The sequence below is a fragment of the Garra rufa genome, unplaced genomic scaffold, assembly GCF_049309525.1.
Source record: "Garra rufa unplaced genomic scaffold, GarRuf1.0 hap1_unplaced_024, whole genome shotgun sequence".
Lineage (NCBI taxonomy): Eukaryota > Metazoa > Chordata > Actinopteri > Cypriniformes > Cyprinidae > Garra > Garra rufa.
In genome coordinates this window covers 157,731-170,790 of record NW_027394299.1, presented here as the reverse complement: position 1 = coordinate 170,790, position 13,060 = coordinate 157,731, and the positions used below count along the sequence as shown (strand labels likewise).

Sequence of the window (13,060 nt, the reverse complement as noted above, 5' to 3'; positions counted from 1 at the left end):
TAGCAATAGCCAAAAATACATAGTATGGGTCAAAATTATCGATTTTTCTTTTATGCCAAAAATCATTAGGAAATAAGTAAAGATCGTGTTCCATGAAGATTTTTTGTAAAATTTCTACTATAAATATTTCAAAATGTAATTTTTGATTAGTAATATGCATTGTTAAGAACTTCATTTGGACAACTTTAAAGGTGATTTTCTCAGTATTTTGATTTTTTTGCATCCTCAGATTCCAGATATTGTCCTATCCTAACAAACCATACATCAATAGAAGGTTTATTTATTGAGCTTTCATATTCCGTATACATCTCAGTTTAGTAAAATTTAACCTTATGACTGGTTTTGTGGTCCAGGGTCACATATAACTTTTCACGCAAAATTAAACGATTACATAAAATTCCTATTTTTTCGCTTATTTCCGTTAATGTCATAAAACTAGCAAGCTAAGCCAGTAGTAGCGCTGACAGTGTGGTGGAAGACGTGAAAAGAGGAACAGATGAACCGAATCAATTGAGTGAGTCATTTACACTGGAACCGCTCCGATTGATTCAAACTCGTGACTTTGATCAGTTCAGTCTATTCACTAGCAAAAACCAGATCGAATTTAAAGATTTTCATTTTCGACATTCGAAATTTGCTTCTAATGATTTTATGAAGGATGGGTTAAACTGAGCTTTTCGAAACTCTGTTGCAAAATAATTCACTTGTTTCGAAGCGCTCCAATTGGATCGCGAATCATTTGATTCAAATCAGAACTTCTGAGCGGGTTCGCATAACCGAATAATAAAAAATAAGTTTAAAAATGTAAATAAAAACTGTTACGAAAAATGTTTGGAAACAAAAGTTTAAAAACAAAACTGTTTTAAACTACAAACTGTTTGGAACTAAAAAACAAACGACAAAAACAGATTAAGAAAACAATGTTTAAAAATGTTTTTAAAAACAAAATCTGCAAAAGTGGGTTAATTTGCAAAAACTCAACATATTATTTCTATATATTTAAAATTTGCCTGTTTTTAATATTGAACATTGTTACTAAAAATACTTTTACAATATTAATACAAATTGTGATTTACAAAATGTGACTTTGGACCACAAAACCAGTCATAAATAGCACGGGTATATTTGTAGCAAAAGACAAAAATACATTGTATATTTATATTTTTATTATTATATTTAATGTGAAAATCATTAGGATATTAAGTAAAGATATATATAAAAAAATACAGATAAAGTTGATTTTTAAACCAAAAACTTTTACAATGTATCTCTACATTGTTACTAAAAAAAACGATTTTTCTTTTATGCTGATAATCATTAGGATATTAAGTAAAGATCATGTTCCATGAAGATATTTCTATTTTCTACCATAAATATATAATATACTTTGCTAAGAACTTCATTTAGACAACTTTCAAGGTGATTTTCTCAATATTTAGATTTTTTGCACCCTCAGGTTGCAGATATTCAAATAGTTGTATCTCAGCCAAATATTGCCCTATCATAACAAACCAGACATCAATGGAAAGCTTATTTTTTAATTCAGATGCTGTATAAAGCTCAATAAAAATAAATAAAAAAACGGACCCTTATGACTGGTTTTGTGGTCCAGGGTCTCATGTTAGTTGTAATTAATGAGCTTACAGACAGTGTCCAGCAGATGGCAGCAAAATAGTGTTAAATGTTTAAACACAAATGTAAATTATTTTTTTTTACAATTATTTAAAAAAGAATAAAAATAAATTAAACAAACAAACTAATTATAAATTGTAAACCATTAAAATATGTAAAACGTGTAATACAAAAACACTCTTTAAAACATTACAAAAAAGGTAGATAAAAAAGATTTAACAAAAAAGTGTTAAAAAATTTCCAAGCTATTGTAAATTGTAACAAAAACAACAACAAAAAATACAGAAAAATGTTTATAGATTTGTATTGTAAATTGTTAAAAATAACATACGAATGTTTAAAACATAAAATCTGTTCAAAACTCGTAAATTGTTACAAAAAACAACATTCAAGTTAAAAAAAGTTAACTTGCTTTAAAAACATAAAACAAAAACGTGTTTAAAAGCAACTGAACTTCATTTGGACAACTTTGAAGGCGATTTTCTCAATATTTAGATTTTTTAAACCCTCAGGTTGCAGATTTTCAAATAGTTGTATCTCAGCTTAATATTGTCCTATCCTAACAAACCAGACATCAATGCAAAGCTTATTTAATAAACTTTTTGGTCACAAATGTGTTTATATTAGCTGTGATTAATGAGGAGCACATACAGACAGTGTCCAGCAGATGGCAACAAAATAGTGTTAAATGTTTAAACACAAATGTTTAAAAAATTGTAAATTATTTAAAAAATAATAAAATAATAAATATATAATACTACTAATAATAAAATATAATCACATAAAATGATAAAAAACAACTCAAAAAAGTTATAAAAATGTAAAAAAAAAAAATTAATAACAATTTTAATTAACATTTAAGCTATTGTGAATTGTAACAACAACAATAAAAATACAGAAAAATGTTTACAGATTTGTATTGTAAATTGTTACAAATAACATAATAATGTTTAAAAACATAAAATCTGTTCAAAACTCTGAAACTTCATTGATTGTTAAAAACAACAACATTTAAGTTAAAAAAAGTTAACTTGCTTTGCAACAAAAACAAGTGTTTAAAGCTTCATTTGAACAACTTTAAAGGCGATTTTCTCAATATTTAGATTTTCTTTGCACCCTCAAATTACAGATATTCAAATAGCTGTATCTCAGTTAGATATTGTCCTATCCTAACAAACCATACATCAATGGAAAGTTTATTTATTCAGCTTTTTTATGTCTGGTTTTGTGGTCCAGGGTCACAGATGTGTTGATATTAGCTGTAATTAATGAGGAGCACATACAGAGAGTGTCCAGCAGATGGAAGCCAAATATACCAAATACAATTTACAGCAGTGAACAATATTTCAAACGCTTGAGAAATCAGGTCCATAAAGAGAAATAATATTATGTGCATAATGCACACATTATCAAATGCCAACACTGAGTAATTAATGCTCTCATTAGTTTAAAAAACATGCAAAGCATTAAATGCATTATCTCTATATATATTGTTATTTCATCAGATGAAAATAGAAAGGCATGGAATGAGTTCACAGACATGATATGTTCAGTTTAGTTGAGTTTAGTCTGTTAGTGCATGAGTGTGAGTGTGATCTCAGAAACACACACAAACACACACACACACACACACACACACACACACACTGACTGACAGCGGCTCTCATTGACTGTCTGCAGGCTGGAAACACACGCGTTTGAGTGCCATGCCGAATAAAACCAAGAAAGACAAGGTGAGACACAACCTCCAGTGTTTGAACCTGGACGAAAAGCCCGCGAAAGTGCGGAAAATACGGATTTCTAGTTGAATCAAAGTGGCAGATTAGTTGCAGCCCTCAGCTCCAAACATTAGCATGTATGCTAACTCCAGATTTGCCCATCATAAACCGCCTTTTATTGGACTCTGGCTATAAACTTTAAACGATTTACATCCCTGGAGGCAAAACAAAGCACTTTCGGTGACTTTAAATGTGTATGCAGTTTATTTTGTATGTGATGTGTTGAGTTTTCGTGGCGAGGCTAACGTTAACTTTAGCCTGTTAGCGGAGCCATATGAATCATTTTTCGTTTATAGAATTATTCTTTTCACTTAAACACGTGATGAAATGTTCAAAATGCTTCTCTGTGAGATTAAATAGCATGCGTTTTATTAGATTTGCGGTTGGAGTCTGGGATTAGATGTGAAATACTTAAGCCGGATTGCTAATGTTAGCTATCAGTGTTTTTATCAGCTAGAAATCATTCATTTCAGGTTTAATGTAAGATCACCGTGTGCTTTTTCTTTATAGGATTCAGCTAAATCTGCAAAAGTGGGTAAAACGGGAGGACAGGAGAACTCTGAGCATGAGGTAAATTAGCTAAACATACGATTTTATTATTGTATGTTCAAAATGTGCCTCTCTTTGATAGAATTATTATCACTGCAAATGATAAACATGAGATGCACTGATCATGTGGAGGAGTTATTTTAATAGAAACATGTGAATATAGAATATTTCCAGGCTGTTTTTTTTTTTCTTCAAAAATACACTTATTATGCATAGACATGCATCATTATGCATTGATGCTTTCAAGCAGATTTGTAAAAGAGTATATAAATCTATAAATAATTTATATTAAAAAAATTATATAAACTTTATAAAAGTGTGTAGTCACAGTTAGAGGATCCAAACACACTTGCATATGAATGCATATTAATTTTTAACGTAATAAATTGATGTTGATTCATGCAAATGTTGTGCATTAACAACCCAACCCCAATGCCTTTGAGTTCTTTTGATCTGTAATCAATCTGCTGTCAGTAATACTGTAACACTGATTGATGGCTGAAACAGGAAGCAGATTGCAGATGAATTGACTCATATGAGGTTACTACTGAGATTGAGCACATTAAAAATGTGTGAACGTAAACATGTTTAAATGTGTAACCTTGTTTTAAAATATTACAAAAATAAAGTCATTAAAATGTTTAAAAAGATAAAAATGTGTTTCAGAACTTGCAAACTAATCGTAAAGTGCAACTACTTTAAATTGTTGCAAAAAATAAAATAAAAGAAAATCATTTAAATGTAGTTAAAAAATAAAGATATTTAACACAAAAAAGTGTTTAAAATTTTCCAAGCTATTGTAAATTGTAACAACAACAACAAAAAATACACAAAAATGTTTACAAATTTGAAAGATTATTGTAAATTGTTACAAAGAACATAAAAATGTTTAAAAACATAACGTTTAAAACTGTGCAATTAAAAAAATTTAAAAAGTAGTTGTAAATTGTTACTTAAAAACAAAACAAAGTGTTTAAAATCATAAAAATGTTTCAAATGTGCGACTTTATTGTACATTGTTGCAAAAAGGTGTGGTTTAAACACAAAAGTGTTACTAAAATTGTAAAAAAATATATATATATCTAAAATAATAAAAATAATAATAATAAAAAACAAAACAAAAAAGTAATAAAAATGTTTAAAACAAAATGTGTTTAAAATTTTAAAATATATTAAAAATTATTGTACTTTGTTGCTATTTTTTTTTACTTATTAAAATATTTAAAAAGTAGATAAAAAAGAAAGATGTTTAAACAGTGTTTACAAATCTTCAAGCTATTGTAAAAACAACAAAAAATACACACAATTTTTTACAAATTTGCAAGATTAGAATAAATTGTTACAAATAACATAAAAATGTTTAAAAACATAAAATGTGTTTAAAACTGCAACTTCATTGTAAATTGTAAAAATGTTTAAGAAATACAAAAAGTTGTACTTTATTGAACATTGTTGCAAAAACGTGTTAAATGTTTAAACACAAATGTACAAAAAATTATAAAAAATAAAATGATAAATATATAATACTACTAATAATAAAAAAATGTAAAAAAACAAAGATGTTTAAAAATTTGCAAACTAATGATACATTGTAAACCATTAAAATATGTTAAATGTGTAATGCAAAAACTCTTTAAAATGTTACAAAAATGAAGATATTTTAACTCAAAAAGTTTTTTAAAAATGTCCAAGCTATTGTAAATTGTAACAACAACAACAACAAAAAATACACAAATGTTTACAAATTTGCAAGCGTATTGTAAATTGTAACAAATAACATAAAAATGTTTAAAAACAAAAAATCGTTTTAAAACCCATTGAAAACAAGCATTCAAGTAAAACAAAGTTGTTGTAAGTTGTTACTTTAAATAACATAAAACAAAAAACATAAGTGTTTAAAAGCAGAGTGTTAAATGTTTAAACACAAATGTAAAAAAAGTAAATTGTATAAAAAACTAGTAATAAAAGAATAAATATATAATCATAATAATATGAAAATAATAAAAAAAAGTTTAAAAAGACAAAAATGTGTTTAAAAATTTGAAAACTAATTATATTGTAAACCATTAAAATATGTTAAATATGGTCAACTATTGTAAATTGTTAGAAGAAATATAACACTTAAATATTAAAAAGTCTTCATAATGCTACGAAAAAAGTTAAAGTAAACCATTGTAAAAACAACAACAACATATAATACACAAATCAAAAACAAACATAATACACATAAATGTTTATAAATTTGCAAGCTTATTGTAAATTGTTACTAATATCATACAAGTGTAAAAAAAATGTTTAAAAACACGAAAATGTGTTAAAACTGCAACTTTATTTTATTTTTTTACCAAAAAAACATTAAATAAAAAGTCACAAATGTTAAACTCAAAAAGTATTAGTAAATTGTTACTAAATAACATAAAACAAAATCATAAGTGTATAAAAGGATAAAAATGTGTTTCAAATGTGCAACTTTATTGTACTTTGTTACAAAAAATGTTACATGTTTAGATACAAAAATGTTTAAAAATTGTTAAAAAAAAATAAAATACAAATGTGGAAAACATAAAAAGTGTGCACCCTTTATTGTAAATTGTTACTCTGTAACTCTGTTAATGTATGTTTGCAAATGTATGAACTTGTAATGTCTCTGAGATGAGCTTATAAAGTGTGTTTCTCCATTAGGGCTCAAATAAGAAGGGTGGAAACAGCGTGCCGCCCACCACACAACTGCTGAAGGGCAAAGCGGCCGGATCTCAGACTCCGGTGAAAAAGGAGAAGAGGCCGAGCTCGTCTAGATTCAGCCTGAGCAACAACCGAGAGCTCCAGAAACTGCCCGCCTTCAAAGGTGAGACGCACTTCACTTTCAGAATGTGACGAGTGTTTAGCAGTCAGTCGGAATATTCAGTCACTCTGATTGGATTGTGAAAAGCGTTCTGCGATATTATTGGTGAATATTAGTTAGCCCCGCCCACACGGCCTTGGTTACATCAGCAGAACAGAAAAGTTGTTTCAGAGGTGGAGCAATATGTACAATTTGATACTATTAACATTTTTATTCATATTTTGAATCATTTTTTATTTTTATACCTTCAGTTTTCATTTTAATTTTAGTTAAAGTTTTAGTAATTTAGTAATTTTTGTTTTTTAATTTCAGTCATTTTAGTACATCAAGTTAAACTAAATTAAAATGCTGCCTTGGCTTTACTTTTATTTAAAAAAAAAATGTTTATTTATTTTTTTATTTCAAGTAAATAATTTTTTATTGTTTTCATTTTAGTTTGTTTTATGTTTAGTTAACTAAAACAACTCTTGATAATATTATAGATTTTATTAATATTTTGGTTTAGGTTTTATTTGTATTTTTTCCATGTGTTACTTAAAAAATAAATAAACCAGAAACATAAGTGTTTAAAAACAAAAATGTGTGTGAAAAATTTGAGAACACACAAAATGTTTAAACATGTTTTAAAATTTAATTGTAAACACAACAACATTAAAATGTTTAAAAATTAATTTGTTACAAAAAAATGGAAATAAAAATATGATTTTTTTTAAATTGTTTAATTTTAGTTTCAGTCTTAGGTTTAATTAACTATAACAACCATTGATGCTATTATAGATTTTTTAAATATTTCGGTTTAGGTTTTATTTGTGTGTTTTCCATTTGTTGCTTAAAAAAACATAAAACATAAACTTAAGTGTTTAAAAAAATGTGTTTAAAATTTGCAACTTTATTGTACATTGTTACCAAAAAAAAAAAAAAAAAAAAAGTGTTACAAATTTTGAAAAAACACAACATGTTTAAACAACTGTAAATTGTAACAAAAATTGTAATTGTATAAGCAACAACAACAATAAAATGTTTAAAAACATAATAAACAAAAACATAAATGTTTAAAAACAAAAATGTTTTTAAAATGTACATTGTTACAAAAAAAACAAAAAAGTGTTAATTTTGAAAAACAAAAAATGTTTGAACAACGGTAAATTGTAACAATAATTGTAATTGTAACACTAAAATGTTTTTAAAAAAGCTTTACAAATTTGCAACCTTTATTGTAAATTGTTACAAAAAATACAAATATGAATTTTGTATTGTTTTAATTTTAATTTCAGTTTTAGGTTTAGTTAACTATAACAACCCTTGATACTATTATAGATTTTATTAATGTTTTGGTTTAGGTTTTATTTTGTTACTTAAAAAACTGAAAACAAAAAGTGTTTAAAAACATAAAAATGTCTTTATTGTGCATTGTTACCAAAAACACAAAACAAAAAAGTGTTCAAAATTTTGGAAAACACACAAAATGTTCAAACAATTGTAAATTGTAACAATTTTTTTAAACAACAACATTAAAATGTTTAAAAACAAAGTGTTTCGAAATCAGCAAACTTTATTGTAAATTGTTATTAAAAATATAAAACAAAAATATAAATTTTATAAAGTTTTGATTTTAGTTTCAGTTTTAGGTTTAGTTTTTATTATAGATTTTATTAATATTTTAGTTTAGGTTTTATTTGTATATTTCTCATTTCTTACATAAAAAAACTGAAAACAAAAACATAAGTGCTTAAAAACATAATGTCTTTATTGTGCATTGTTACCAAAAACACAAAACAAAAAAAGTGTTAATTTTGGAAAATGCAAAAAATGTTTAAACAATTGTAAATAGTAACATTAAAAAAAAACAACAACATTAAAATCATTAAAGACATAAAGTGTTTAAAAGTGAGCAAACTTTATTGTAAATTGTTATTAAAAATATAAAACAAAAATATAAAAATATTATTCATATTTTAGTTTAGGTTTTATTTGTATATTTTTTTATTTGTTACTTAAAAAACATTAAAAAGTTAAAAATATTATATAATATAAAAAGTTTGAAAAATATTTTATTTCTTTTCATATTTTATTTGTATTCATATTTATTTACCAGTTATTTGTTAACAATATAATCCTTAAGTAACATATGTTTTTTGTGATTTTTATTTTATTTATTTAGTTAACTATAATAACCCTGGAAGACAATTATGATTTTTGTAATCTTTAAAATGATACAATTTTAAATTTTAGGCAACTAGCTATTAAAGTTTTTTTAAATATTTAATATTTTATTTTTATTAATTTTAATTTACCTTTTATTTAATGTAACTTGTTCTTCTTTTTTCTGCAATAGAAAAATGACCCAAAACTAAATCAAACCAGAGATCATTTCTAAATGATGATGATTGATGCAAAGAAACATGTTTAAGTCTGTCAGAGAAGCACTGGATGTGCGGTTTTCTCTTTTACACGGTTTATTCTAACATACAGTAGGTGTAATTGTTATGAAATCCTCTGTTAGTGCCCTCAGATGTAAAGACCTGTCTATCAGAATAGAACTGAATCACACTTATGTAATGTAAACGATAGATGCTGATGTGTTTGACTCTTCTTGTGAAGACTGACAGTTTTCAGCTGTTTGACTGTTCTGAACTACAGTCTAAAACTGAACATGCGTCTGAATGTGTCTGAAATCACATAATAATGCTAATTCTGTTCGCTGCTGCATTTGGCAGAATGAGCAGAACACACTGTGCACAGCGTATCCCACAATGCAATGCGCTTGACCTTCCCTTCCCAGCGTGATGAATGAGCCGCTAGTGATTATTATCATCTCCTTCACACATCTATCTATCTGTCTGTCCAATTCTTTGTTAAGTGGACAGTGCTTTCAAATCTTTTCCACATACTTATAAAAAAAGACTTATTTGTGATTTTGCTAGTATTTATTCTGAAGATAGACAGACATGTATAGTGATGAAAGCCAAAATATTAAATGTCATGGATGAATATTTACTGAGTAATGCACTATTTTGTAGAGGGGGGTCACCTTAAATTCAGAGTTACAGTGGGTTAAAAATGACTTCAGAAAGACGGCAGAATCATAATGTTATGTTTACACAGAGATTGGTGGCTCTATTAATAAAATCTGTTGACTTTAGCAATCTTTGTTGCATTATGTGCCAGTAGTGACCATTCAAAAAATGGTAAAACAGCACTTTTCACGTTTTTCTCCAAAGTTTGCATGCCTGTATCTCAAGAAGTATTAAAGAAATTTGAATGCCTTTTTAGATATTGGGTCTTAACAAACTTTTCTTTTGGCATCTTTATTTTTAATTCCCTATGAGATTCGGTTCCAGAGATATTGGAATTTCAATATGGCTCCAGGAGTAAATCGTTAAAATGAGTCAACTCAACCAAAGGTCCGGCTCAAATTTTTGATTTTGCTAATATTTATTCTGAAGAAAGATAGGCATGTATAGTGAAGAAAGCCAAAATATTAAATGTCATGGATGAATATTAACTCAGTAATCCACTATTTTGTAGAGGGAGGTCAAAATGGCAATTTTCACCTTAGATTCAGAGTCAAGTTACAGGGGGGAACAAATGACTTCAGAAAGATGCCAGGATCATAATGTTATTTTTACACAGAGACAGGTAGTTATACTAGTAAAATCTGTCGACTTTAGCAATCTTTGATGCATTATGTACCAATGGTGACCATTCAGAAATGGGTAAACAGCACTTTTCAAGTTTTTCTCCAAAGTTTTCATGCCTGTATCTCAAGAAGTATTAAAGAAATTTGAATGCCTTTTTAGATATTGGGTCTTAACAAACTTTTCTTTTGGCATCTTTATTTTTAATGCCCTATGAGATTCGGTTCCAGAGATATTGGAATTTCAATGTGGCCCTTGGGAGTAAATTGTTAAAATGTACACATTTTCAGTGGTCAAAAACCAAATGTGGTCCAGTTTGACAAAATGAATAGCGTCATTCCGTGTCAACTCAGCCAAATTTTTGATTTTGCTAATATTTATTTTGAAGAAAGATAGACATGTATAGTGATGAAAGCCAAAATATTAAATGTCATGGATGAATATTTACTGCGTAATGCAGTATTTCGTAGATGGGGGTCAAAATGGCAATTTTCGCTTGAGATTCAGAGTTTAGTTACAGGGGCTTAAAAATGCCTTCAGAAAGACGGCAGCATCATAATGTTATGTTTACACAGAGATAGGTAGTTATACTAGTAAAATCTGTTGACTTTAGCAATCTTTGTTGCATTACGTGCCAATGGTGACCATTCAAAAATAGGAAAACAGCACTTTTCAAGTTTTTCTCCAAAGTTTTCATGCCTGTATCTCAAGAAGTATTAAAGATATTTGAACACCCTTTTAGATATTGGGTCTTAACAAACTTTTCTTTTGGCATCTTTATTTTTATTGCACTATTAGATTCGGTTGCAGAGATATTGGAATTTCAATATGGCTCCAGGAGTAAATCGTTAAAATGAGTCAACTCAACCAAAGGTCCGGCTCAAATTTTTGATTTTGCTAATATTTATTCTGAAGAAAGATAGGCATGTATAGTGAAGAAAGCCAAAATATTAAATGTCATGGATGAATATTTACTCAGTAATCCACTATTTTGTAGAGGGAGGTCAAAATGGCAATTTTCACCTTAGATTCAGAGTCAAGTTACAGGGGGAACAAATGACTTCAGAAAGACGGCAACATCATAATGTTATTTTTACACAGAGATTGGTAGTTATACTTGTAAAATCTGTTGACTTTAGCAATCTTTGATGCATTATGTACCAATGGTGACCATTCAGAAATGGGTAAACAGCACTTTTCAAGTTTTTCTGTAAAGTTTGCATGCCTGTATCTCAAGAAGTATTAAAGAAATTTGAATGCCTTTTTAGATATTGGGTCTTAACAAACTTTTCTTTTGGCATCTTTATTTTTAATGCCCTATTAGATTCGGTTTCAGAGATATTGGAATTTCAATGTGGCCCTCGGGAGTAAATTATTAAAATGTACACATTTTCAGTGGTCAAAAACCAAATGTGGTCCAGTTTGACAAAATGAATAGCGTCATTCCGTGTCAACTCAGCCAAATTTTTGATTTTGCTAATATTTATTTTGAAGAAAGATAGACATGTATAGTGATGAAAGCCAAAATATTAAATGTCATGGATGAATATTTACTGTGTAATGCAGTATTTCATAGATGGGAGTCAAAATGGCAATTTTCGCTTAAGATTCAGAGTTTAGTTACAGGGGCTTAAAAATGCTTTCAGAAAGACGGCAACATCATAATGTTATGTTTACACAGAGATAGGTAGTTATACTAGTAAAATCTGTTGACTTTAGCAATCTTTGTTGCATTACGTGCCAATGGTGACCATTCAAAAATAGGAAAACAGCACTTTTCAAGTTTTTCTCCAAAGTTTTCATGCCTGTATCTCAAGAAGTATTAAAGATATTTGAACACCCTTTTAGATATTGGGTCTTAACAAACTTTTCTTTTGGCATCTTTATTTTTATTGCACTATTAGATTCGGTTGCAGAGATATTGGAATTTCAATATGGCTCCAGGAGTAAATCGTTAAAATGTGTCAACTCAACCAAAGGTCCAGCTCAAATTTTTGATTCTGCTAATATTTATTCTGAAGAAAGATAGACATGTATAGAGAAGATATATGTGTATATGTGTATATAAAAGTAGCTTTTAATTTGTATGTCCTACAGTTGACGGAATATAGTGTAAGAGATGTGTAAGTGCTGGTTTTGGGTGTTGTGCTGGTTGTCCTGATGTTCTGTGTTCAGATGTCGGCCGTTGAGCTCAGATGAGCTTCTCAGAGCAGCTGCAGGTGTTCAGATGTGGTTTCCTGTCAGCGTTTGGCTGCGGTCGCTGTTTATTCTGCATCTGAGAAGGGCTGCTGTCACAAACTGTTATGTCATCACTTTTTCTTTATTTACCATCAGTGGGACGGGGCTTTCATTTCCGGCACAGGTAAAGGCAAGAGATGATGTTTCTCGCAAAAGGATGCGTTTTAGTGAAACATCAGATTTGCTGCAGTGACTGTCAGGATGCCGTACAAATATCCGAATCAGGCGTTTTGTAGAGTTTGATGCTGCTGTTGTGAATGGGTGCCGGATCTCCATAGTGGCTTTTAGAGTGTTGCTATGTGGTTGCTAGGTCAATGTGAGTTGATAAGTGCTTGCTAGGTTTTTTTGTCCTGTTTGGCATGAAAAGCATTCATAGTAAATGT

At 28.4% G+C, this 13,060-nt stretch overlaps 1 protein-coding gene across 1 annotated transcript in view; it reads left to right on the top strand.

Annotated features, from left to right (window-relative positions):
- The first annotated feature begins 3,282 nt into the window (after nt 1–3,282).
- LOC141315358 (serine/threonine-protein phosphatase 2A 56 kDa regulatory subunit delta isoform-like) overlaps nt 3,283–13,060 on the top strand; it is a 28,141-nt gene continuing 18,363 nt past the window's right edge. The window contains exons 1-3 of the mRNA XM_073832692.1: nt 3,283–3,365; nt 3,921–3,980; nt 6,642–6,804. Of these exons, the coding sequence (XP_073688793.1) occupies nt 3,339–3,365; nt 3,921–3,980; nt 6,642–6,804 (250 nt within the window). The 5' untranslated portion in view covers nt 3,283–3,338. The remainder of the gene's footprint in view (nt 3,366–3,920; nt 3,981–6,641; nt 6,805–13,060) is intronic.